The sequence below is a fragment of the Urocitellus parryii genome, chromosome 1 (genome assembly GCF_045843805.1).
Source record: "Urocitellus parryii isolate mUroPar1 chromosome 1, mUroPar1.hap1, whole genome shotgun sequence".
Lineage (NCBI taxonomy): Eukaryota > Metazoa > Chordata > Mammalia > Rodentia > Sciuridae > Urocitellus > Urocitellus parryii.
The window spans coordinates 155,014,418-155,038,557 of NC_135531.1; the positions used below are offsets into that span (position 1 = coordinate 155,014,418).

Genomic DNA, 24,140 nt, shown 5'->3' on the forward strand with positions numbered 1-24,140 from the left:
ACAGACTCTCCTCACCTCTCTTGTTCTGCTTTGCTGAGATGGACTCACACTATATTCTCACCTGGCCTCCAACTCCCAGGCTCCAGCAATCCTGCAGCCTCAGCCTCTAGGGTGGGGATGGCTAGGACTGTGGGTCCCAGGCCACACCTGCCTGTCCATCACTCTGTTAGCAGCATGATTTCAGGCCTCAGGTTACCTTCTGCCCCATTATCTAGGATTGTTCTCCACCCAGGGAGAGAAAGTCCTTGACGAAAGGGGAAGGTAACACTAAATCCCTACAAGCTCTCTCTGATTACTATTTCCTTCCTGATCCATGAATCCTGTCCCTAATCCCTCCTATGCCAATCTAGCTGAGAATGGTTTGAAGGATTTTGGAATATTCACAAATTTAGGGGATAAGAATTCTCTCAGCTCTTCTTTTTGCCCATTGCTCACCATGAAAACTTTCTCTCTTTATTCAGTGTCTCCAGTGTCCAAGGAAGAAAATGGCATTGTATGTCCTGCCTGCTTCTCTGAGAATGGCATGATCTGTATCCCACAGCCCCTCAACTGCACAGGGGCAGAGACAAAATGCCTTGAGATTAAGGGTATGGATTTTCCCTAAGCATTTTGGGTCATCCTCTTAAAGGGCACAAAGTGTCAGCCACCTATTGCTGTGTATCTAATTACATCCAATCTTAACAGCTTAAGAAGACATGTGTCACCCCACAGTCTGCAAGCGACAGGTGAGAGGGTCATAGAGGTGGTGCTTGCTCAGGCTGTCTCCTGAGCTGTGGTCCAGCTGGCAGCAGGGGCTGAGATTGCTCAGAGCCAGGATGTGCTTCCAAGCCCATGGAGCCTCCATTCCTCATCCTGGGCCTCTTCCTAGCTCTCCTGGGCGTCATGACCTGCCAGCTGGCTTCCCCCAGTGCCGCAAACTGCCCGGCCCCGGGCCGGCTGAGTCCCGCTCCTGCTGCCGAGCACTGCCTGCGGCACCCCTGCTGAGCGATTCCCTGCTGAGCTGTCAGTGCACGCGGGCTTGCAATCTTGCAACCCAGTTGGGCACAAAAACACAAGCCAGTCAAACTGAGACAAAGTTTTATTTAGAGAGAGGCCGTGTGCGTCCCCTAACAGGTGGGTCCGCCACGTGTGTGTACTACCTGAGCCGGGGGGTTTCCCCTTCCCCCGGAACACCCTCCTACCATCCTTTCCCAACCAATGGGAACTCTCCCATTACAAGAGTGACATGAGTAACCTGAGTCCTGAAAATGGGCCCAGCTAGACAGCATGAGTCCAATTACCATATGAATGTGAATTGCTGGCTGGCAGTCATAAAATCCAAAGGTGCCTGTATCAATATTTTTGCTGTGGCTCCTAACACCCCAGAGCTGGGATGAGAAGTGGGTGGGGGAGCTGAGGCTCTTCACAGCTCATCTGAGAAAAGACACTGCTTCGTTTCTCCTACCCTCCCAGTCACATAGAGCCACCCTGGTGCACTGGGGGAGGAAGGCATGGAGGCACCGTCAGCAGGGGTGGGAACTGCAGCTGCTGTGACAGTGCCTGATGCCCACAAGCAAGTGGTGGTAGAGGGCCAAGGGCCTGGGTATCCCTCCTAGGATTGCAGGGAGCCATGGGGCAGGAGACAATTGAGCAGCTCAGAGGAGAGGACTGGGGACACACGGGCTGTCATGTTGTCCTGGAAAGGGACGACCATGTCTCAGTGACATGACGGGTGGACACCCACAGTCCTCTCTGTCACCCTCAACACCAATACCTCTAAGAGCAAACCCTCGGGGCCAAGCACTGACATTCTGCATGGTGTCATTCTGACTCCAGTGAAGGTTTTCGAGTTTTCCTGAGTAGGAGAAAGCTTGTGTTTGTGGTGAGGGTGCAGGAGCCCCTCAGATGGGAGCAGGAGAAGCCACCATGGGGTGTCCTTTCTAGACTAGACAGCTAGATGGGGCACTGTCAAGTATTTTCTGATCAACATGTAAAGGGTTCCCTGGAATTAGTGGCATTTGAGGAACTAAAGAATGTTGGAGCTGAGAGTTTGATGAGAATGAAGGTTTGTCACGGTTTTTTCTTTTCTTTTTCTTTTTGAGTAATTTGGAGGAGGGTCTGAGACTAGCAGGGAGGGCCCTCTGTCTAGCTGAGCTGACCTGAATGAGGGAAATGGGTGTCACCTGGGATACAGAGGAGAGGTGGGCTCTCTGCAGTGGGGCAGCCTTTCTGCTCCAGGTTTCTGTAGTATGTGTCAACCCTGGGCAGAGGGGACCTTATCTACAGTATTTCCCTCTGGGTTCCCAAAGGAAGTGAAGGTGCAGAAGAGGACAGGGATCCCAGATGTGTTCAGCCAAACCCTTGAGGTCCGACCTCCAACCTCCTTCCCTGCCTTTATCAACCACATCTCTCCTCGGGAGGCCATAGAAGCTCTGGTCTTGCATCTTAGACAGCAGGGTACTTTTTACATCCTTCCACCACTGGAGAGATGGTGGAACCAGAGGAAAACTCGCTTGGTCCCAGGATGGAGGTGCATGATTGTCATGCCAAAGGCAGAGGTTAGGGGTCAGGGGCCATTCTGATGAACTTTGTCCTTCTCAAAGGAAGTAGAGAAATGGACATGAAGACATGGGTGAAAGGAGAGACAGGGTGACAGAGAGTATAACTGCCAATCTTTCTCCCACAGGGTTGACTGGTGGTAATCCTCCTTCAATAGTGTCTGCTATGGGTTGTGCAACCGAAAATGCTTGCAAATTAGGTATGATAGAATTGAATTATGAATTGGAGTTCGGCTGTGTAAAGCCCATCAGTGGGAGCCCCTCTGACACCCATTATCTCGTCCACTCTGACTAGTCTTCTCCTACTCAAAGTCTTGCTTTGATTGCTCGAGGGTGGCAAGTTCATCATTCCACAACCTGCAAATGTGAATGTCTTCTGAGGGTCCTTCTCCAGCATACTCAACAGTAGAGATTTAAAGAGCTGATGCTTACATACATATGTATATGCTTACTTGTTTGTACCTGAAGTTAAAATAAATAATAATTGTTATTCATTCTCTCAGGCGCTCTTTCTTCACCCAAGTACATATTTCAGAGGAAGTCTGAGATGAGATCTCTACGAATCTCTATGGTCCCTCCATTGTCTCAATGCATGTTCTTGGCCACACATCTAGGAATACACCTCTTTTCTGAAATCCTCATCCCCTGCCCTCCAATCCTCAATTTCCCTGCGCTAATGGAAATGCTTTTGAATGAACGATTCAGGGTGCAGCAGGGTGTTCACCCACAGTTTGTAGAGTCTCGGATACAGCTGAAGCTCCCTACCTCAGATCCACTTGTGTGGAATCCTTGTCATGCTCTCTGGACACTTCTGCTTCCAAAGATGGACACAGGCATAGGTGGTCTCTGAAGGTATTAAGGAGGAGCTTGGGACATAACTCAGTTTGTAGAGTGCCTGCCTAGTGCACAAAGCCCTGAGTTTAATCTCCAGTACTACAAAAAATTTAAAAAAAAGAGAAAAAAGAATGAAGATGCATCATCAGCACTCAAGACAGATGTGTTTCATCTTCATAAGGCAGGTTTGAGGATGGTGGCCACTGCACACCTCAGATGGTGCCTGTGAGGAGGTGGGGGATCCAGAAGAGGCTGAGCCTTTACAGAAACCTCCCGGTGCTGACCCACCACAATCTGTCCCTGCAGTCTGCTCAAAGGGACACCTTGGTTCTCTAGCTCTCTCTCCCACAGGGTGCAGCCTCCTTCCTGAAATAAAAGCAGCCTGTCTTAGCAGGTATTTATTTCTTGGGTGTTTGTAGAACCAAGGATGTCCTTGCCCAGGTTGTGCCTTTCTGGGTCTCCTGTTAGTAGCTCTTCTTTTCCTCTTGGGCACAAGCCATGCCCAGCCCACAGCTCTCTCAGCCATTCTCCATGGGCGAGGGAAGTGCACCTCCAGCCTGCTCTGTGGAGCCCTTTGGTACATGCTCACCCTTGTTTCCTGCACCTGCAGCTGTGTGGGGTAACTCTGGGCCCCAGAGGAGGGCTAAGTCTCAATAGGAGAAAAGATGCCCAAGTTAGAACTAGGATTGTTGATGGACAGAGTTGATCTGGGAAGGGATGTATGGGTTCTTGTTGGACCTGGTAATTGATGAGCAAGAATTAATTCCTTGTGTTCCCCATGAGAAGGGATTGGATTTCAATGATGATAAGAAGGCATAACACATGTGGAGGGCTTACTACACCCCAGCCACCGTACTACTCACTCCAGATGGGTTGACTCCATTCTCACAAAATGCAATGTACGTATTATGGTCATCCCATCTCACAGATGAAGAAAGAGACAAGGTCTTCCTCTCCCTCCCCACCTGCCTAGGGCCTAAGGGCAGGAGAAGAGCAGCCCAGGGTACCCATTCTCAACTCCTGTGCTGGGAGGATTGCTTCCCTGAGGTGTGAGCTATCCACTTCCTTTTCTTTGATAAGTAGCCAGTTAGCCCCCATGTTTCACACTAGATCATTTACTATCCATGCTCACCCCCTGGCCTTGGCCTGTGTCTCAGTACTTGTTATAGAAATTTAAAATTTGGGAACATCCTTCTTCATTTTTTATAAGTGGTATCAGTTTTTATGGCTCCCACAACAAACTATGAAAAAAAATTGGTGGCTTTAAGCAACAATCCATTCCTTATGGTTCTGGAGGTAAGTCTGGCTGCAGGCCAGGTGTGTGCAGGGCAGGTTCCCTGTGGGAGTAAGGGGATGTTTGGTCTCCGTGTCCTCTCAGTTCTGGTGGCCCTCTGTACAGCTGTACAGCTCTGACATCTTCCAGGGTCACCTGTTGGCTCTCTGCCTCTGTCACCATGGGCCCCCTCCTGCTGGTGCCAACGCCCTTCTTCCTCTTATGAGGCCCTTGTGATTACATGGGGCCACCAGCCAAGTGGGCATCATTTCCCCACCACAAGATCCTTAGTCCCAACTTCAATGGCTCTTTGGAAGATATATTCACAGAAGTGGGGATTAGAATGTGTACTTATTTGGAGGACAATATTCAGCCCTTCATATAACTGACCTATTTCAAGAAAAAAAAAGGGGAACTATTGAAACTCTTTTGCGTTGGATCAGTCATGGGAAGGATACTGGTCCAGACCTTTCCTTCAGCCTGAGGCTCCCCAGGTAAGAGGACTAGGCCTCAGCAGGTCTGGAGTTAGTGGTTGTCACCGTCTCTTGACAGCTGGACCTCAGCAGATGCCTGTCACCTGGCATCCAGCTGATCTGATGGGGAATCTGAATCCAACCCGTGGAACAGTCCAGGACCTTGTCAGGAAGCAAATGCTGCCCATGAAAGGTGTTCAGTCTGGAAGAGTAAAGAGAACAGCATGGAGATTGCCGGTGTGGCAGCTGGGAGCTGTTCCTAGGGAGTGTGTGGACTCCGTGGACTCCGTGGTCCTCACACAAACCCAAGAAGGGGGTCAGGTGGTACGGCCTCTCTGCTGAGAGGTGGAGACCGCGCCGCGCTGAATGATTTTAAGGAAGAAAGAACATTCAGTGACATTGAAGATGGCAGGGACGGCCTCATTAAGGGAGGCCGGGCAATGCAAAGCTGTCTCATAACAGTGTCCACCTCAGGAACACAGTCCAGGTGCTCTGCCACTGCGACTAGTTCTTAAACTACTTTCTTTCTCCCCCTTTCTCCCTCCTCCCCCACCATCTCTCCCCTCCATAATCTGCAGTCTTGAGGGACAGGATGACCTTTCTTCCCTGTCCTAGGCAGAGGTATCTGACCTTGAACACACACCCAACATAGATAGGAAGGAGGCAACTCACACTTGTACATTGCAGCAGCAGATCTCAGAAATGACTATCTGTCAAATTAACAAGTGTATTACAAGTCCACAGAGAACACGTGGAGTGTCACCTTTGAATCACCTCTTTATCCCCTGCCCCACCCCATCCCTCCTGATGAACAGAACCACAGCCTCAGAGACTTCTCTTTTGCTAGCAAAGCAATGAAACTTTCTCTTTTCCCAAAACCATGTGCCCATTACTGAATTGGCATTGGGGACAAGGACCGAGGTTTAGGTAACAGTTTTGCCATGAGGAGACTGAGACTGCTCCAAATAGAGCATGGCAGGTGGGGTATATGGCCACAGAGCTGGTGGGTGTCACTGGATCCTGGTTCACCAGCCTCACAAGCTTCTTGCTGAAGAAGGGCCAACAGGGTCAGAGGTCATCTGAGGATAGTCTGAGGAGATAGGGAGGGTCTGTGTGCCTGCTTGACCTGACTTCTCAGGATTCTTGGTAAAACCAGGCCATTTGGGGCAGTGCCAGGTGGTAACAAGCACAGATGGCCAAGAGTCAGGTCCTAGTTGGAAGGGAGGTGGGGGAGTTGGGTAGCATTTGATCAGGGAGAGAATCTGTGTCAGTGGCTAGAATGGGGAGTGGGCCCCAGAACTGCTCTGGACCTACAGGAGGGTGGCCCTTCTCCCTGAGGAGGGTCTTTATCTGGAGTGGAGGGCACAGTGGCATCTCAGGTCCCAGGAAAGATCTCATCTGTGCTGAGAGGAGGGCACACCCTCAGTGTGGGGCTGTGGGGCCATCTGAAGCTAAGCTGCAGGGACGCAAAGCCTAGACAGCAAACAGGAGACTGTCCCTAGCATGCTGGCCCCTCCTCCTTGTGCCCAAGGCAGGCCTCTGGCAGCTTCCCCTCAGTACCACAGGTTGCCAGGGGACGCTTTCTGAGAACCTGCACTGGAGGCCGTGAGTTGGCACAGGCGCAGGCAGTGCCAGGCTAGCACCAGGTCTGCTCTCTTCTCCACATGACTTGAGAGTGGCAGCAGGGACTCCCGGGGTGACATAGCAAGCTCCATCCTCCTGCCCTGCAGAGAGGCCAGCAGGCAGCTGAAGTAACCAAGGTCACGTGAGCTATATCTGGCCTCCTGCCTCACGCCTTCTGAGCCAGAGCCACCTAGGCTGGCCAAGGCCACGCGATTCATGGACTTCCATTGCAGGTGAGGAAGCATCTGCTGAGCATGGGGGAAAGGTGTCCAGGAGCTGGCAGCCAGGGCACGTGTGTGTCTGGAGATTCTCATGAGACCTTGGGCCTCAGGAACTGCCAGCAGCAGGAAGGTTGTGTTATGACCCAGGAAAGCCTTGGCCACCTCTGAAGGTGAGCTGCAGGACAAGGAATTAGTTTGTTTACAAAGTTAAAAAAAACCTCATTATTTGACCCATATTTTCCATTCAGAGGAGCTGCCCTAGGAAGTAGGGGGATATTCTATCATGGGCACAGTGGCAAAATGCAAATTAACTTAGTTTTATAAAAATGATTTCAGTACAAATGCAAATATTAGACTTATCTATTTTTAAATTAAGGAAAGAGTTTTGATCCATCAAAGAAATTTTAAAAATGGGGTAGGCTAAACAGAAAATAAAACTGAAACATTTACTTCAGTTGTCCCTGGTTTTTTTGCCCTGCCAAAGGCAGACAAGGGGCACAAAGAGAAGCAAATGCATCCAAGAGTACAAGAAATAACACTGGGCACAACAGGGCACAGAAGGCACAAGCACACAGATGGAGCCATGGGTGGGGCACAAGCACAGGTACCAGCCAAGGGAAGAGCAGGGCAAGCTGTGTTTGGGATCCTCCCTCTGTGGCCACTGCTCACCACTGGCCTGGCCCTTTCCTGTGTCTACCTCTCAATCTTCTGTGCTGGGCTCTGGCACCAGTGAGGGCCTTCTGTGCAGCTCCAGGCTGAGGCAGGTGTGTGCTCAGGGGATCCCTGGGCCATCCTCAGAGAGAAGCAGGTGGCAGCTTGGGCTCTGCTTCTCTCCTCCTCCTGGCAGCCTCCTGGCTGGCTCATGGTGCCGGCAACACTGATGCCTAGCGAAGTGCCCTTGAGAAGGGGCCATGGGCCTGAGGCACAGACATGGGAGGAGGACTCTGATCTTGGGGCAGGTGCCCCTGCATGTTCCTGAGAGTGTGCGAGGTGGGGCGCCAGAGGCCTGTGTGGACCACCTTGTGCGGACCACCCTATGCAGTGCCAGGGCACAATGTGTCCACTACGGGCAACACCTTGGCCTCTCACAGAAGGCTGGCTCCAGTTTGGCCATGGTTACTCGGGGCTCTTCCCCCACGCCCCCTCCTGTAGACCACACCAGACCACCAGAGCCTCTGCCAGTTCCCCATCTGTGTGTCCCAACTATTGCAGCACACTGCACAGATCTCCTCAAAGTTCATCTAAACCTCACCTCCCTGATCCAATCCACCCTCCACCACCTCTACCCCGTGTGCAAACCAGTCCCTACAGCTGCTCCCGACAATGGTTTCTGAGCTCTGCCCTGCCACACGTCCTGTTCTCCAAATGCTTAGAAACCTCGAGGGTCAGAACCTGACATGGCCTGGGCCACTTTGAGTGTGGCTGGGTACACAGCATGTGAACCTTGCTGAATGAGTAAACAGACAACTGGAAACACCCACGGAGGAAGGGGCAGTCAAGGAAGGGCATAGGAACAAGCAGTGCAAGTTTAATCCACAAATGGAGGCGGCTGGGCCCTACAGGAGCTCAGTGAAGCAACTTCCCCAGGAAGAGCACAAAGAAGATGGGAGGTGTGGTTCTGACTCTGGTCCCTGTTCCGAAGGGTGACCTGCAACTCTTACTCTCATTAGAAACTGGAAAACCCATATAAGTAGTTATCGTCTCTGTGCATTGGTCTGCTTGTGCGCACTTCTTCAGTTCAATGGGCACGTTGCTAAAGCCTGTAAGAAACCAGACATGAGACTCCTCTTTTCCTCCTCCTCATCTAAACTTCCCTCCATCCACAGAATGGTCTTGAACAGGGCAGAAATCAGCCACTCTCCTGTGTGATGCAACCAATACTGCCCTCTCTAGCAGAGGCATGGGCTGGCAGATATCATCCCAACAAAAGGGCCTGCAAATCCCTAAGCTCCCTCACACCCTGTGCCAATCAAGTATTTCTCTATCTTCTTACATGACGTGACTGAGCCTTCTAGCCCATGTTAGCACCTGGGGATGTAACATGAGCTCTATACCAAAGGCAACGGAGGTGAAGAGTCCTGATGCTTTGTTAACAGCAGCCTGGAGACCACCACATGCAGGGTGCCGGGTACCTGTGCCGCAATCATGCGCTCCGTATGATCTTGAGGACAGAGCTAACCTCCTCTTACTCTTGGTCTGAGGATCCTATTAATAAATAGCAATAGCCATCAAAAAGCTCTTTTAAGTTGTGTGTGGTGGCTCAGCCCTGTAATCGAAGCGGCTTGGGAGGCTGAGGCAGGAAATCTCAAGTTTAAAGTCAGTCTCAGCAATTTAGCAAGGCCCTCAATAACTTGAGAGAGACCCTGTCTCAAAATAAAAACAAAACAAACAAAAGGGCTGGGGACGTGGTTCAGTGGTTAAGTGCTCCTGGGTTTAATCCCTGGTACCAAAAAACCCCCCCAAAACTCTATCACTTTACTCATGTTCTCTGCCTTTCAAATCCCTTCAGGTACATTCCTTCATATGGCAGGCACTATGCTCTTGATGATTCTGTCTCATTTCCTTGGGACATCTAGACAATCTAGGGATGGCTATTTTAGATAAAAGAATCATGTTATGCAAACTTCAGGAAGCAAAAACTTCAGACCAGCCAATATCACCAGGCCCTGTCATCACCTCCCTGACGATGACTTCAGGAAGCCTGAGTTCCCCAGAGTCAGAGAAGTAAGAAGGTGAAAAAGAGCTCCAGAAACAACCCAACCCCATGGCCCTGAGCCTCCTGTCGGCAGGCTACATCACAACACCACTGCTAATTAATTTCTAATGTATGTCTTTAAGAATTTTGTATTAGATTTCTTATAGAAAGTAAATTATGCTTAATGACCACTTTGAAGAAAGTTTAAGTTTAGTCACTGCCTCTCTCCAAAATTTTTACTTTGAAAATTAAAAACCCAGAGAGAAAGGAAAAAAAACCCAACCTACACCGGGTTTAAAAAAATCTCACCAAGGCTGCAGAGGACGCTGAGCCACTATCCAGGTGCTAACAAAGCCTGTCAATGAACACATTTGGACTCACAAGCTGATGAAGGGGAAGAGCTTTCTAAGCAGGTGGACAAAAGCAGGACTGTCCTTAATCCTGCCCTCTGTCAGCGTGAGAGGGCTGCTCACTGTCCCGAATACCCTGAACCGCCACCTGGAGAGTACCTGTGTCAATGATGCCGGAGAACTCCACACACTGGGTTCTGTCTGCGGCACACCACTTGCATAGTCTTCCCTTCACTGCAAAGCACGTTGGGCACCTGAACCCGTTGGACGCAAATTCATCAATGTCTTTCTCCTCAAAGTCACTCATTTTAATCTCCCAGGAGACTGTTAAGGAAATAAAAAAAATAGGGAAACCTGGATGGTACCTACCACCATCTGGAGAATGTACTCATGCTCTTGAATGGCCTCTCAAACGCACCTGCCCCCTCCCTGCTGCCCAGACCCTGCATTCCTCGGGTGATACTAACTCGGTACTGTGGCACCACAGAAGTCCTTGTCCTCACGTAGCCTACTTTCTCATGGGGGAGATATATGAAACCAGACAGGAACTAAGAGGACCCAGTATATCAGACAATGATAAAGGCTGCAGAGGAGCAGAACACAGTCGAGTGCAGGTGACACCCACAGGGTGGGCAGAGAGGCCCCTCTGGAAGGGGTGGTTTTGTCAGAGGAGGCCTGGAAGAGGTCTAGTTCCAAACACTGGCACACAATAATCTGATTTTACAGGCAGAGGTCACAGATATGTCAAACACAGGATGCTTAAAGAAGGGGCCCCAATGACAAGGAGCCTTAGCTCCTCCTGATTTCTGTCTCTGGGGCTCCCTAATGTCATGGAGCTCCCTGCCCCTGAGCATGTGTCTCTACTGCCACCTGCAGTCACCACAAAGGTCTCCCAAAGATGCCCAGGTACAGCAGGAGTGCAGGGAATTACAGACGGAGAAGTGGAAACCTTGAGAAGGTAAGGGCAGGGGAAGTGGGGAGTAAGAGCGAGGTACTTACCTGCAGAATTCTTCTCAGGCTCCCAAAAGGCAGATTGTCTTTTTTTACCACCCCGCGCCCCCACCTGTCAGGAGCTGCCTAGCTGCTCAGCTGCTATCCCCAACAAGGTGAGTGTAAGTGGCACCCAGCGGACATGCACCCTGGAGCCTGTACATCCTCTCCCCCTTGCATGAATCCCAATTCTCTTGCTCAAGTAGACAGAGGATGTGGCAGGCAGCCCTCAGAGGTGGTGGGAGCAGGAGGCCTGATCTTTACCACGTGTATGTCTATACACACAGCCTCACATGATGTTACACAGCCCCGGGGAGCAAGGAGATCAGCTGGGGACCATGGCTGCAGCCTCTCAGAGCTGCCATTCCCTGGTATGGAACTTGGAGAAGTGTGACAATTACAGGACTGCTGGGTTTTTCCTGGAGGTATACATGTCCGGGTAAGAGGATGGAATGTACATATATTCTGGTGGGGCTTCAAAATTTTCTTTTGCTCTTGAGAAAACAAAAAGACCCATCATGGAAAGTGCTCAAATCACAACAAAAAAGCAAGCTCTGAACAGCATAGTAAAGTAGGGCACTTCTGGTTACATATGGAGGTAAGTCCCACTCTGCTCCTCTCCCTGGAGCTGCTTCTCTATGCCCACGATGGGGCTGACTCCTAGGGCAATGGTGAAGTAGGTCCAGCTGCGGACCTAAGTCCGCCTCGACTCTATGCTGTCTGACTTCTTCTTTTTTTTTTTTTTAAAGAAAGAGAGAGAGAGAATTTTAGTATTTATTTTTAGTTTTTCGGCGGACACAACATCTTTGTATGTGGTGCTGAGGATCGAACCCGGGCCGCACGCATGCCAGGCGAGCTCGTTACCGCTTGAGCCACATCCCCAGCCCTGTCTGACTTCTTTTTAACTTGAGTTCTTCTGAGCTGTTCTTTTCAGCACTTATCTTGGCTCATAGGAACAACAGTTCTGATGGACACACATCTGTGACAAGAGTCAAAACTATGCTCAGGCAATAGTAATGTTCTTATTCTGTACAAGGCTCGGCCTGCCCAATCTCGAGATGATGAAGGACCAGACCTCATCTAGCCAGTGTCACCTGCTCTGGCAGCTGTGCAAAGCTTCCAGCTCTGCAGACCTCCACCCCTAGCCCTCATCCCCTTTCTTAAAAAACCTCGTCCCTGTCAGTTGCTCTAGGACAGGGCTAAAGATATGGGTCCCTGTCTTCCTGATGTAGTCATGCTATATGATTAAAGTTCCTCCATGCATCTCACCATTACCTTTCTGCTTGGTTTCATGGGGAGGGTTTGATCTGATTCATTGGGACCCCCCAGAGTGGCGCTTCTAGCTTGGGACTCTGGCAACACCGGCAGAAATTATGAGAGGGTGTGTTGTGCAGATCCACAGCCTCTCTGCTCTCTCAACCACGGTTGAGATTCCACACCATCTTCAACACAATATTCTAGGAAAAGGCTTTCATTTGTCTTTTTAATATTTTCTTTTTAGCTCTGGGCTTTGGTTTCTATTAAAATGCTGAGCACCCCAGGCTGGTTAGCCACACTCTTCATACCTATTCAGTGAAAGAACACTGATTGTCTTAACCTTTTTGAAAATAAGCTTTGGAAATTACAGTGAAGCTGGCTTTGGACTTTGGAGGAGGCACTGTGGAAGCCTTTGGTCCACCCTGGTCCAGGTGCCTTGACTAGAGAAGCAGAAAACTGCTGACCTCTGGAATCAGAATATCCTGAAAACAGGATGTTCTTTCTAAGGCTCACCAAGAGTGCTTCCAGAGAGACAAGGAAACACAGATCATTCCCCTCAGCTATTTGCAAAAAATGTCATGTTCATTCCCTTTTAATTTTGCCTAGAGTCCTGCAGGCTGTCTTGGAGAACTGCTTGCTGAAATAATAAAATTGAGCAACTCAGCACCTATGGTTACTTGTAATCACAGCTCTGGCTCCGAGTCCTGAGAACCTGCATACTTGTTCATTTTATCTCTAGTTTTGAGTAAACCTCACATCATCGCTCATTCTTCCTAACAAAAGGAGGAGCCAGTCACACTGGGACTTCACTTCATCGTGGGGGTGGTCCCCTGACTTCTGCTCTGGAACAACCTTGTCTCTGGGTCTTTCATCCACCATGTTTAGAGTTCAGCTGGTCTGGCCTGGCAAGGCCCAATATGAGAGCAGGAATGACAACACTTGAAGAATGGAGAACAGGGCTTGAAGGTTTCAAAGTCCCAAGATAAACTATATTTTGCCTAAAGCTTTTCCTCAAAATAAATAAATAAATCAAGTGATTTTTCTCTAACCTATTCTTAGAAAGCAGGAGAAAAATCAAGAAAGAGTAGGAACTTTATGTAAAACTATGCTGACTTTTTAAATCTAAAGTCCTAAATGTCATATATCAAAGGCTACATGTTAACAGACCTACTGTTTTATAAGATTCGCTTCTTCTACCCAACAGGTGAGACTTGGGACCTTCTAAGCACTGTCCCAGCCCCAAACACTGACTGCATGGTCCAATCTGATTAGTAATGTCAACTGACCTGAGTGAGACCCTTATCCTGGTCTCACTCTCCCCCTCTAAGAGACCTTTAAAGAACACCAGCTTTTCCTGGGCTTGCTGAAGCTTTACTTCAAGACTCCTCTGTACTATGGGCTCTAACAAACGTCTTGGTCTGAAGGCTGATCCTGTTCCATGCCTCTCTTGAACATGCTAGTCTTCCTTTCTGAATCTAACATTAAACTGTCTCATAAGAAATTCCTACTAAGTGACAGTGTTTCTGCTGTCATGTCTGGTCCACTAGTATGGGGTGGGGAGAAAGAGCAGGTGATGAAGAGTCTATTTTCAGTCACGGAGAAGAGCAGTTAAGAGGCTGAAGGAAAAAAGCATGAGTTGGTGGGATTGGCAGTCAACAGCCTCCGATCCCTGAAATAGTGGACTAACTAGGTGATGGTGGAGGCTGGCTTGAGAGGACCTGGCAATAATGGGGAATATGAAAATGATATGGGCATGATGGGTGTGGTGGTACACACCTGTAATCCCAGTGGGTGGGGAGGCTAAGGCAGGAGGATCGCAAAAGCCAGCCTTAGCAACTTAGCAAGGCCCTGTCTCAAAATATAAAACAAAACAAAAACAAAAGGTTGGGGATGTTGCTCAGTGGTTAAGCATCCCTGGGTTCAATCCCCAGTCCAAAAAAAAAAAAAAAAAAAAAAGACCTGGGCACAGGTGAACCCAGGGATAGTTAGATGTTCCCAAATACCCTTACCGGTAAACCAAATTCAATGATAAACATTTCAGCTGCTCTTTCCTTCCCCGTACATGTCATCTTTGAGGGGAAGGGGAACAAAAACAAAACAAAAGAAAAAAAACCCCACCACAACACAAAGCTACTCTTTAATGAGAGCTTCTTGAGTGCCAGGCATTGGGCCTGCAGCTTCACCAGCTCACACATTCTTTGCCACTCCAAGAGGCAGGTGTCAACTGTTCCGATGGATGACCTTATCTACACACCCTGAGGTCAGCACTGGCTGATCTGGAGGCCACAGGCAGATCTGTCCCCATCACACTCACTAGACTGGGAGCATTTTGATGTCAGACTCTGTGTCAACTCCTTCACTGCAGGTACCACGCAGAACACAGCACCAGACTAAGGAAGATGGCACTGAAGGGGAAATGCAGCTGGGAATACAGGGGATACTGTAGTTGGTAGTGCATGGGGGAAGAGAGATTGAGGCCAAGATGTGGGAATTCAGGAAAGTGTGGGTAGAAATGAAGGGGTAGGGCTGGAATGCAGGACGGACGGAAGAGAGAGAAAGCAGGCCTGAGGTGGGCGTGCGAACGCAGAAGGGAAGGGGGTTGCTGGGAAGGGGCCAGAGCTGGGGATCTGGATACAGCACAACGCGCTAGCTCACCTGTGACAAGGGGCACCAGAGCGAGGCTGCAGGCCAGGAGCAGGCTGCCCGGAGCCGGGGGGCACATGGCTGTGGCTGGTGTGGTCCTGCCTGCAGAAGAGAAGCCCGTAAGCTGCGCGCCTTTGCTAGGCGCCCGACCTCCGGGGGGACAGGCCTGGGCGGCCTCAAGGTTCCGAGGGCCCCACACCATGTGGGCCAGCGCGCTCTGCCCTGCCCTGTTGCACACAAGGACGCAGCGGTGGGCTGAGCCCCGGTGAGTGCGGGTGGCACCCTCCCAGTGGCAGCCTACCTGGCGGCCACCCACTGCACGTGGCTCCCAAGGCAGAACGCCAGGGTAGGACGCCACAGCGCATGTGCGGGGCAGAACTTCATGGTCCGCGGTCCTCATTGGTCGCCTGCTTGCTCTGCCTGCCTTCCCGGAGCCTGAGCCAATGAGACCCCGGGGCCCTTTCCACACGTGACTGGAGCCTGGGAACTCTTTTCACACTGCGCAGAGTTGGGGGAGCTTGAGCAGCAGCAGGTCCTGCTTCTGGAGCAGTCCCTCCCCACAGAGGTGTGCTCCTGTGCGCATCCCCTCTTCCCTACTGTGAGCACCCCCAGAGGGAGTGTGGCCCTGTGCTTCATTCCCCATGGGCAGTTCTGGCCTCCCGGACGTGCTCTCCTAGCAGCCGTGTACCTGGAGCAGCCCTGGAAGTTTATGATGCTTTCCAACACTTCCGCCCTTCTTGAGCTTTGGGAGAACGGGGGCCTTGTGCATGTGCATGATGTGTGTGTCCCCAGGAGTCACTAGCCCAGTGCCTTGGATGTGAACACACTGTTAGTATGTGCTGAATGAATGAAGGATTCCTTCTGCCCGTGAAGTTATAAAGTCTTGGTTATAAAGTCTTCCAGCTTCCCCATTGCTTTTCTGAGGCCTTGCTTTTTCAGCTGCAAAAACACTATTCTTTTTTGGAAGCAATCTAAATATGGATCAGTGGATGGATGAATGGATAAGGAGAATGTGGACTATACATCAGCCTTAAAGTAGAAGGATCTCTTACCATAGGCTGTAAGATTGATGAACTTTGAGGATATTTTTCCATGAGAAATAAGCAAGTCACCGGAACAACCCTGCACGATTCCCTTATATGAGGCATTTGAAGTGAACCGTAACTACCAGGCCTTGGGGGAGAAGGGGAATGGGAATTGCAAAATGAAAAATATTTAGAGATCTTTGTTGAACAAAATTGAACATACAGTTAACACTACTGTATTGTACACTTAAATCATTAATTTATGGATTACAATCATCATCATCATCATCATCATCTACTCTACATCACACTATTTTTTTGTAGTAGATTCACCAGCCCATGAAGGTCCAGTCCAATGGAGCTGCAGGCACTTGAGGGTGCAGTGCCCATGTGGCTGGAGTGAAAGTCAGCTTTGACATGCTGTTGGCAAGGAGGGGGCTTGCAGCTGAAATGGGTCAAGCCTTCCTCTCTAGGCCTGGGGAGTCCACGTAAGATCTGGAGCAAAAGGAAAGTGCTAGAGAGGGAGTCTGGGTGAGGTGGTCCTCTGGTTTAGTCTCATAATGAACAATTCATGGTGGAGTCCTCATTTAGACACAGTGACAATGTTTTAGGTTTTGCAGTTAGAGGTTGTGTGTCAGCAGCAGCTGTGAGGATTAAAGGGAGCATGAAGTATTGCAAAGGGTTTATTGTAGCACAATACACCTTGCATAAAATTCACCATCTCAATACCCATACTCCAGTGGCATCTATAAATTTCACAATGTGGTGCAGCCACCATTTTTCTTCACTTCCAAAATGAAACCTGGGCAGGTTTCTCCCTTCCATTTCTCCCTTCCCAGACCTCCAGAAGCCATTAATGACTTTCTCTATGGATTTGCCTGTTCTGGACATTGGGTACAAATTGACCACTACTGTTTCTAGTATTTCACATTTGATTTTCACTCCATAGAATGCTTTGAAGGTTCATCCTTGAAAGTTGCTGTAGTTTGTAACAATACTGCATTATTTTTATGGCTGAATAATATTCAGTTGTGTGAATGTTCATCAGCTGGGACACCAGGGAAGGCTCCCTGAAGACATAGTACCTCTGCTGAGGAAGGAAAGTCGTGCAGGGGTTCACCCAACACAGTGAGCCAGCAGCACCTCAGGTGCAAGAATGCTCTGCTCTGCTGGTGACCTGGAAATGAGAGGGAATAGGGGAGAGAACAAGGAACTGAGGGGAGCCCAGGGAGGCTGGGAGCTACAGGGCTTTCTGGACAGAGAAAAAGATGTTTTGCTTCAAGAGTTTCATGTTGTTGTTCTCCCGTGTTTTTAAGAACCACAGATCTCTTTTCAGGGAGCTTACATTGTCATGAAGACAGGCAGTAAGCAATATAAGGAACTGACATGTGATCTGTTAGGAGGTGACCACGTAGGAGCAGTGGAATTGCCAAGGAGTTTGAGGTGGAGGATTGGGATTTGTTCATGTATTTGCATTTAGAGATCCTGTAGCCGCAGGTGAGTTAGGAGGGCAGTGGGAGAAAGGACAGTGAGACCTGGTGGAATTTCCTGCATCCTCCAGGTAAGGGGTCTGTGGCCATGACTGTCCCCTGGCATGACAAACTTGGGGTGGTTTTGCAACATGCAGAGGGGCATTGGGTGTGGGTGAGGAGCTCAGGAGACGTCTGGCAGGCCTGTGAGTACGTATGGCTGACTTTGGTGTCAGGTGGTAAACAAGGCCATGTCCTTGAGCAGGAGTGCCTAGAGAGAGTGTGGGAAGGGCCGCATACAGACCCAGCACCTTCACACTCATGGGGAAGGAGTGGGCCCCAGGGAGGAGGGCAAGTGCTGAGGGAGGGAGAAAGGGTTTTCGAGAAGTGGAAGCTGGATGGAACCAGCGCTGGGTCGAGGTAGTAAATGTGCTCTGAGCTCATCTCTTAATCCAGCAGTGTTTATTAACCAATCTATGTGCCAGGTGTCTTCCAGAACTGAGAATAGGTAACTGATAAAGCGTAGTCTCTGCTAGCCTGACCTGCTGTGCTAAGGGGAAAAAGGAACGTGGAACACACCTGGGGTTAGGAGGTGTGGGTGCAGGTGGGTGCTGCTTGGGTGGAGGGATCCGGCACTGGGGCAGCTTCTGAAGGCAGTGGAGGAAGGGCCTGGGATGGTGGGAGGAAGCCCCAGGCAGGGTGTTGGGTGAAGGGGGTCTGAGGGCTAGAGCAGTGCGGGCAGTGTGGCCACAGGGGTGAGGGGGAGGGCAGTGCAGAGGAGTGGGGAGATGCCTGGGGCAGCAGGCTCTGTGGGGTCTTTGGCTTCTATGGCAGGTGGGAAGGGAAGCCTCGGACCTCCAGTGACACCGAGACTCTGGGTTGTTGCTACACCCACAAAGGAAGCCTTACAAAGAAGCCCCAGTTGGAGTTTGTTGAGGTGGCAGGGAGTGGGAAGGATTGACCAAACAGTTCTCTGAAGGGGAAAGCCTAGCAGCTGGGGAATGAGGGGCTTCTCCTCTCACTTGTCTGTGTAACTCTTGTCTCAGAAGGGAATCTCAGAAATAAGATCCTGGGGTCCTACATACCGAGGAGGACCTTCCAACTTGGTCAGCACCCCTGCCTCTGCCTCGGTGCATACAACTGGACTAAGGGCTCCGACTTGTCACCTTGTCTCTGCTGGGTCTCAGGCATTCCTGCAGACTCCACACCTTGCTATGACCTTCTTCATGGCTCCAGTCACTTCCTTGTTCCTCAGGCTGTAGATGACAGGATTAAGCATGGGTGTGAGGACCGTATAGAAGACAGACACCACGTCATCCTGGCCAGGAGAGTGGTAGGTTGCAGGTAGCATGTAGGTGTAGACCAGGGGTCCGTAGAAGAGGTTGACAACTGTCAGGTGGGAGGAACAGGTGGCCAGGGCCTTCCGACGTCCCTCCACGGAGTGCATCCGGAGCACAGCCACCAGGATGAGGGCATAGGAGGTGGTGATGAAGGTGATGGGCACCAGGAGGACCACCACACCGGTAACAAAGAGCACCTGCTCATAGGTCTCTGTGTCTGCACAGGCCAACGTCAGTAGCGAGGGCACTTCGCAGAAGAAGTGGGAGATCTTCCGAGAGCCACAGTAGGGGAACTGAAGGGTCAGTGAGGTTTGGATGGAGGCATTGAGGGACCCTCCCAGCCAGGAGGCTGCGACCATGAGCAGGCAGACGCGGCGGCTCATGAGCACCGGGTAGTGCAGAGGGTTGCAGATGGCCACATAGCGGTCATAGGCCATGAGGGCCAGCAGGAGGCACTCGGCAGCTCCCAGGAACATGAAGAAAAACATCTGTGCCCCACAGCCCCTGAAGGAGATGCTTGTCCAGCCGAAGAGGAAACCCACTATCATCTTGGGGACAGTGACTGACGTGAAGAAGATGTCCAGGAAGGACAGCTGGCTGAGGAGGAAGTACATGGGCGTGTGCAGCCGGGCCTCAGCCCAGATCAGCAGCACCATGGCCGTGTTGCCAGCCATGGCGAGGATGTAGATGAGCACCACCAGGCTGAACAGGAACAGGTGTGTTTGGCTCTCATCAAAAAGGCTGGTGAGGACAAAGCCTGGGATGGAGGAGAGGTTCCAGGGTCCTCTGCCTACCTCCTGCCGTGCCTCCCTGTTAGGGGAAAGGGAGCCAGCTCACCAAGGACCCAGCAGGCGCCTTCACTCAGGGAGGGAAAGGTGGAGGTAAAGGTAGCAGGACAGCACGGGAGCCCGAGGGGGCAGGAGAAGGTATTCACAGGTTCTTGGACACAAGGAGTCTCCATTGTGTGGGTGGACACTCCTTCACAATGGAAAATGACTACAAAAGGCCCGGCACTTGGCCAGAGCAGTGTCCAGAGGGAAACTTTAGCACCACGTGTGCATTCTGGAAGAGAGGAAATGCTAAAAACCAGTGATGTAAGTATCCATCTCAGAGAGTCAGGAGAGGGACAGCACGTTACAGTGCCCCATGTTTAATAAAATGTGCATAGTTAATATTTTTAATCCCAAGTAAACAGAAAAGCAAATGCACTTTGGGAAAGATTTTAAAGACTTTTACTTTCGACTAACCTGAAGACTACATCCACAAATATGCAAGTTATATGGTTCAGAATTCTCATTTATGTGGGGATCCATGTGAGACATTTCCCTTGGATATGGCTGTGTGCCCAGGTCTGGTGAAAAAGTAGTCTCCACAGCTGCACAGCTGTGCTGTGCCAGGTCCTCCAGCTGTCTTGTCCCCCAGGAGTCCTGGGTTGGCATTGTGCTTGGGTGCAGGGGGTGTTTTTATGTAGGCTTTTGGGAGTATGTTCTCATCCTCAATTAATTGTGCTTTCTCCTTATTTCAATAGTTCCATGATAACTGAGGGTTGTCTTTGTAAGAATAGCCTTTATAAATTTTAAATAAAGATCATTTAGGTAGAGTTGCATGGCAAGGAACATCAGGCTCAGCTATGGTGGTAAGGCCGCCTGCAGGCATCTTAGGAGGCAGGCAGGAGGGGAACCAGAGGTGAGGCCATAGAGAGTTGGTGAACCCCTGCTCTACTGTCAAAGCCCTGGGCTACCATGCCTGTAGGAACCCTGGTCCCAGGGCATGCTTGAGCTCTAGCTTAGGTCTACAGCAGATGACTCAATAGAGGGTTGGGAGGGGAGTGAGATGAGCTGCAGGGTTCTGTAAAGGAGCTGAGGCTGTGAGAGAGGCTGGAACTGGTGGACCAGCTAGAGGGAGGGCAGCATGGTGTCTTGGAGGCACACCAGAGATATGACAATCCTGCATGCCAGCAGGGCCCTGGGGTCCACCAGGGAATCTGATCCCTGAGACTGGGCTTCCAGGCTGCTGTGGTAGGCCTGTGTGGGGACCCACTGACTAGACCGCTGCACTCATCTTACATGCTGAGGCCAGGATCTTCCTTGCCCACAGATGGACAGCTAGGAGCCACTGCAGGAGCCGTTGTCCCCAAGGGGCTTCCTGCTCTTCCTGCTATAGCAGGAGTTCCCCCTTCTCTACATCCCTGAACTACCAGACCCAGGCTGCTGGTTGGTCCTGGGTGCATAGGTCTCAGATCTGACTCAAGCAAGTTCAGAGCTTGATTATCCCAGGGTCCCATAGTCCCCTCCCAAAGCTGAGCACAGAATTGCCACTGTTAAATCCAAGTGTTCCATACCAGGCTCCTAGTGAAGATGGAACATACTGCTTCTATCTTCTATATTTTGTACTGCATCTTAGAGTCTCAAGAGTCTAGAGCCTGCATCTTCCAGGACTGGCTGATTCCTGGACATGGGGAACAACTGGCCCATCAGCTGCCTCTGACATGTAGACCATTCAACTGGAGCTTGTGTCCCTCACCACCTGCCTGTGCCAGGCTCCTACAGTTTGGGCCACTATCCTGTCCTGGATAGCCCCAGGACGAGGTGCTGGGCAACTAGAGACCACCCCACAGCCCAGAGTGTGTCAGAATCATTCAAACTATACAATCTGAAGCTTGTGCCATTGCTAGCCCTCCCTTGCCTGTTGCATCCCACAAAATACCCAACAAAGGCTTTGCCAATTCCACACTCATCCTCCCAGTGGATTAACCCTGCTGCCTCCGAGTGGCATGCTCACTCCTCTTGGGAACTGTGAATCAAAGTCATCTTTCCAGGCAGTGCCTTACCTGACCCGAATAAAAATGGTCTCAGGTACATTTAGAAAGTTCCCCTAAAGAGAATTTTCTCATGTCCTTGTTTTAGGCATAGCTTGTTTTCTGTCTTTAATGTCTCAGAAGCATTGGATTTAGCATCGGGAAGGAACCTGGTCCCACATCCCTATTTTGTTGGTCACAGTATAGCTCCGAACCTTGGCCAATAGCTCTGGACCTTGCAGGCCACATCTGAAGTCCTCTACTGGGTGCGGTCATTGCACAATATTTAGCAGCATCCCAGACTCTGTGCTCTAGGTGGCAGTGGCAACCCTTCCCAAGGATGTCACCTGCAGGGCACTAGCACCAGTGGTGAGATCTTCAGCGGTGGAGCGCCCCCCCCCCCATGTTAGTTATTGTTAGGTGCAGGACAGGCTGAACTAAATTGTCTGCAGGGCATGCCAAACAAAGTTAGCTGCAGGGTGATCCGGCCACTCAACCCCCCCTGTCTGGTTATTTATCTAACCTGTTTGCTTCAAGTCCAAATGCTCAAGCCCCCACTCAAGGCTGAACGCTTCACTCCCCTGCTAAAGGCTGAACACTTAACCCCCCTTGTATCAACAAGGCAGCTTGCACACCCAGAGACCCTGTTAGATTTAGGCATACAGCAGAAGGACTATAAAAACCTTCCCCTGCCGCCCCCCCCTTTTTCTCCTCTTTTACACTGCTACAATAAAGACCTCTTGGTTGCTCCGAGTGTTGTGGTCACTTTCCTTTCAGTTATTGTCCTCTCCCTTGCCTCCTCCTTCACCAGGGCAAATAAGAACAACAGCTCACATGATTAAAATCCTGGTCAGTTGGATGTCCTTTGCTGGTTTGCCCAGTTAGAGCTCTGTGTTCTAGGGTGCAGCCTCTGCAGTCAGGCTGCCTGGGTGCAGGTCTCAGCTGTCTCCCAGCCCCCTGGGTGGGCAGCTTACCCAATCCCTCATCTCAAATACGGACTACTGAGAGCATTCAGTGGTTTATACGTGGGCAGTACCTGGGAGAGGGTTTGCAGGAGGAACGAGCCATTTGGGTACCAGCTGCAGATGACATCAGTGTTTTTATAAACCTAAGCCTCTGCTTACCTCTCTAAAATGGGATCATCAGGCCTATTTCACAGGACTATTGTGAGAGGGTTGAATAAAAAAACTGGGAGCTTGTGCATTCCCATAGAAGATATGTAGTAAATGTTAGCATTCTTCCTTTCCTCTTAAGCAAGATGGTTTTGCAAAATAGTTTTCATGCAGAATCATGCAGTTGACATTTGCACTTACCTTCAAAGGGCTCCTCATCCCTCCCACTTGGAGATTTCCTTTCCAATTGCTTTGTCTCCTAATTGTTTTGTGATTGGGCGGGTGGCTCTCCTTACCTAGACTATGAATTACCTGAGACTAGGGATTATGTCTGTCTTGTATATTTCTCCACAAAATATGGAGATTCATCATGGTTCCCATTCAGTGCTGGTGGACTGCAGGTACGTGTGTGGTAAACATGTGAAAGAAATGCACCCTTGTTCACAAAACACTGCTGCCTCAATGTCCTCCCTCATCACCATCTGAATCTGGCATCTCCTTTGCAGGGCTGTGATGCCTGCCTGCCTCCCAGAAAGTCCTGCCACTGTTGGTGTTTTCCTTTGTGGCCAATTCTTAGCATGGATACACACATCTGCATTGCAGTATGTGTGTGCTTGTGGGTGCCTTGTGTACTTGTGTGTGTGTGTCTGTGTTTGCCTGTGTGTGTATGGGCCTGTGTATGTGTGTCTCAAAATAATTAGGGGAATTCTTTTTCTTTCACACGGTTTCAGAAAAGAATCCATTTTTCTCTCCCGTCCTTGCAGAAACCTAGGTTATAATTGGTGAACTGGGCCATTGAAAGCTGGACAAGAATCCAAGCCCCTGGCTTATTCCCCGACAGTCTGCTCCATTCCTCCTCCTTTCCTCCCTTTCTTTTTTCTCTTTTTCCTTCCTCTCTTGTTCTCTTACAGAGCAAACCCTTGACTTTCACAATTGAAGACAACTCACTTATGGAAAGGGAGTGTTAAAATAACTTCAGCTGTTGGAGACTTCACGTCTGGAGAGTCTCCACGTCACACAGGCTATGGCTCTGCCTTTCCATGGGCTATCTCCAGTTTGGAGGCTGCCTGCATGGGGCACGGTTGGCCATCCCCTGTCCTGCCTCCCCTCCCGTGACACCCCTACTCACCTCACACGGCCCCAGCCCACAGTCTCCATCAGGACGCTTGCTCTCATGCTGTCTCTTCTCCTTCTCCCTCATCCTTCTGAGCTCCAGGTCACAGCTCAGAAACCAGGGCAGTTCTCTTGGGAAGTTCGCACACAGGGCCGCAACGGCTGAGGCGTGAAGTCTGTGTCCTTCCGTGGCAGGAGGAGGGCTCCTCACTTTCCAGAGAGCCCCTTCTTTCCTTTACTGCAACTAGTGTGAGCTCCCTCCCACTTCAGAATGGTGGGACTGAAGGGCTCTTGCCCTTGACCTGGCCGGTTGTCCCAGCCCCAGAGGCTGGGATGGCACAAGCCTGGTTAGCACTCAGAATCCAGCTCTGCGACTGAGGTTGCTGTG

The 24,140-nt window shown here is 50.4% G+C and overlaps 1 protein-coding gene across 1 annotated transcript; it reads right to left on the reverse strand.

Annotated features, from left to right (window-relative positions):
• Positions 1-18,573: 18,573 nt before the first annotated feature.
• On the reverse strand, positions 18,574-23,815 carry LOC144255413 (olfactory receptor 2V1-like). The gene is made up of 2 exons (XM_077800115.1): positions 23,769-23,815; positions 18,574-19,540 (listed from the first exon to the last, which is right to left on the reverse strand). Exons 1-2 carry the CDS (start codon positions 23,813-23,815, stop codon positions 18,574-18,576), a joined length of 1,014 nt encoding a protein of 337 aa, XP_077656241.1.
• Positions 23,816-24,140: the final 325 nt, after the last annotated feature.

What these genes read in the sequence shown, in the direction of transcription:
- LOC144255413 (XM_077800115.1), bottom strand. Translation starts at nt 23,815, where the DNA reads ATGAGAGCAAGCGTCCTGATGGAGACTGTGGGCTGGGGCCGTGTGAG. An exon ending in GTGGGCTGGGGCCGTGTGAG is followed by an intron (nt 19,541 to 23,768) that starts GTGAGTAGGGGT and finishes TTCCCCTAACAG; the next exon opens with GGAGGCACGGCAGGAGGTAG.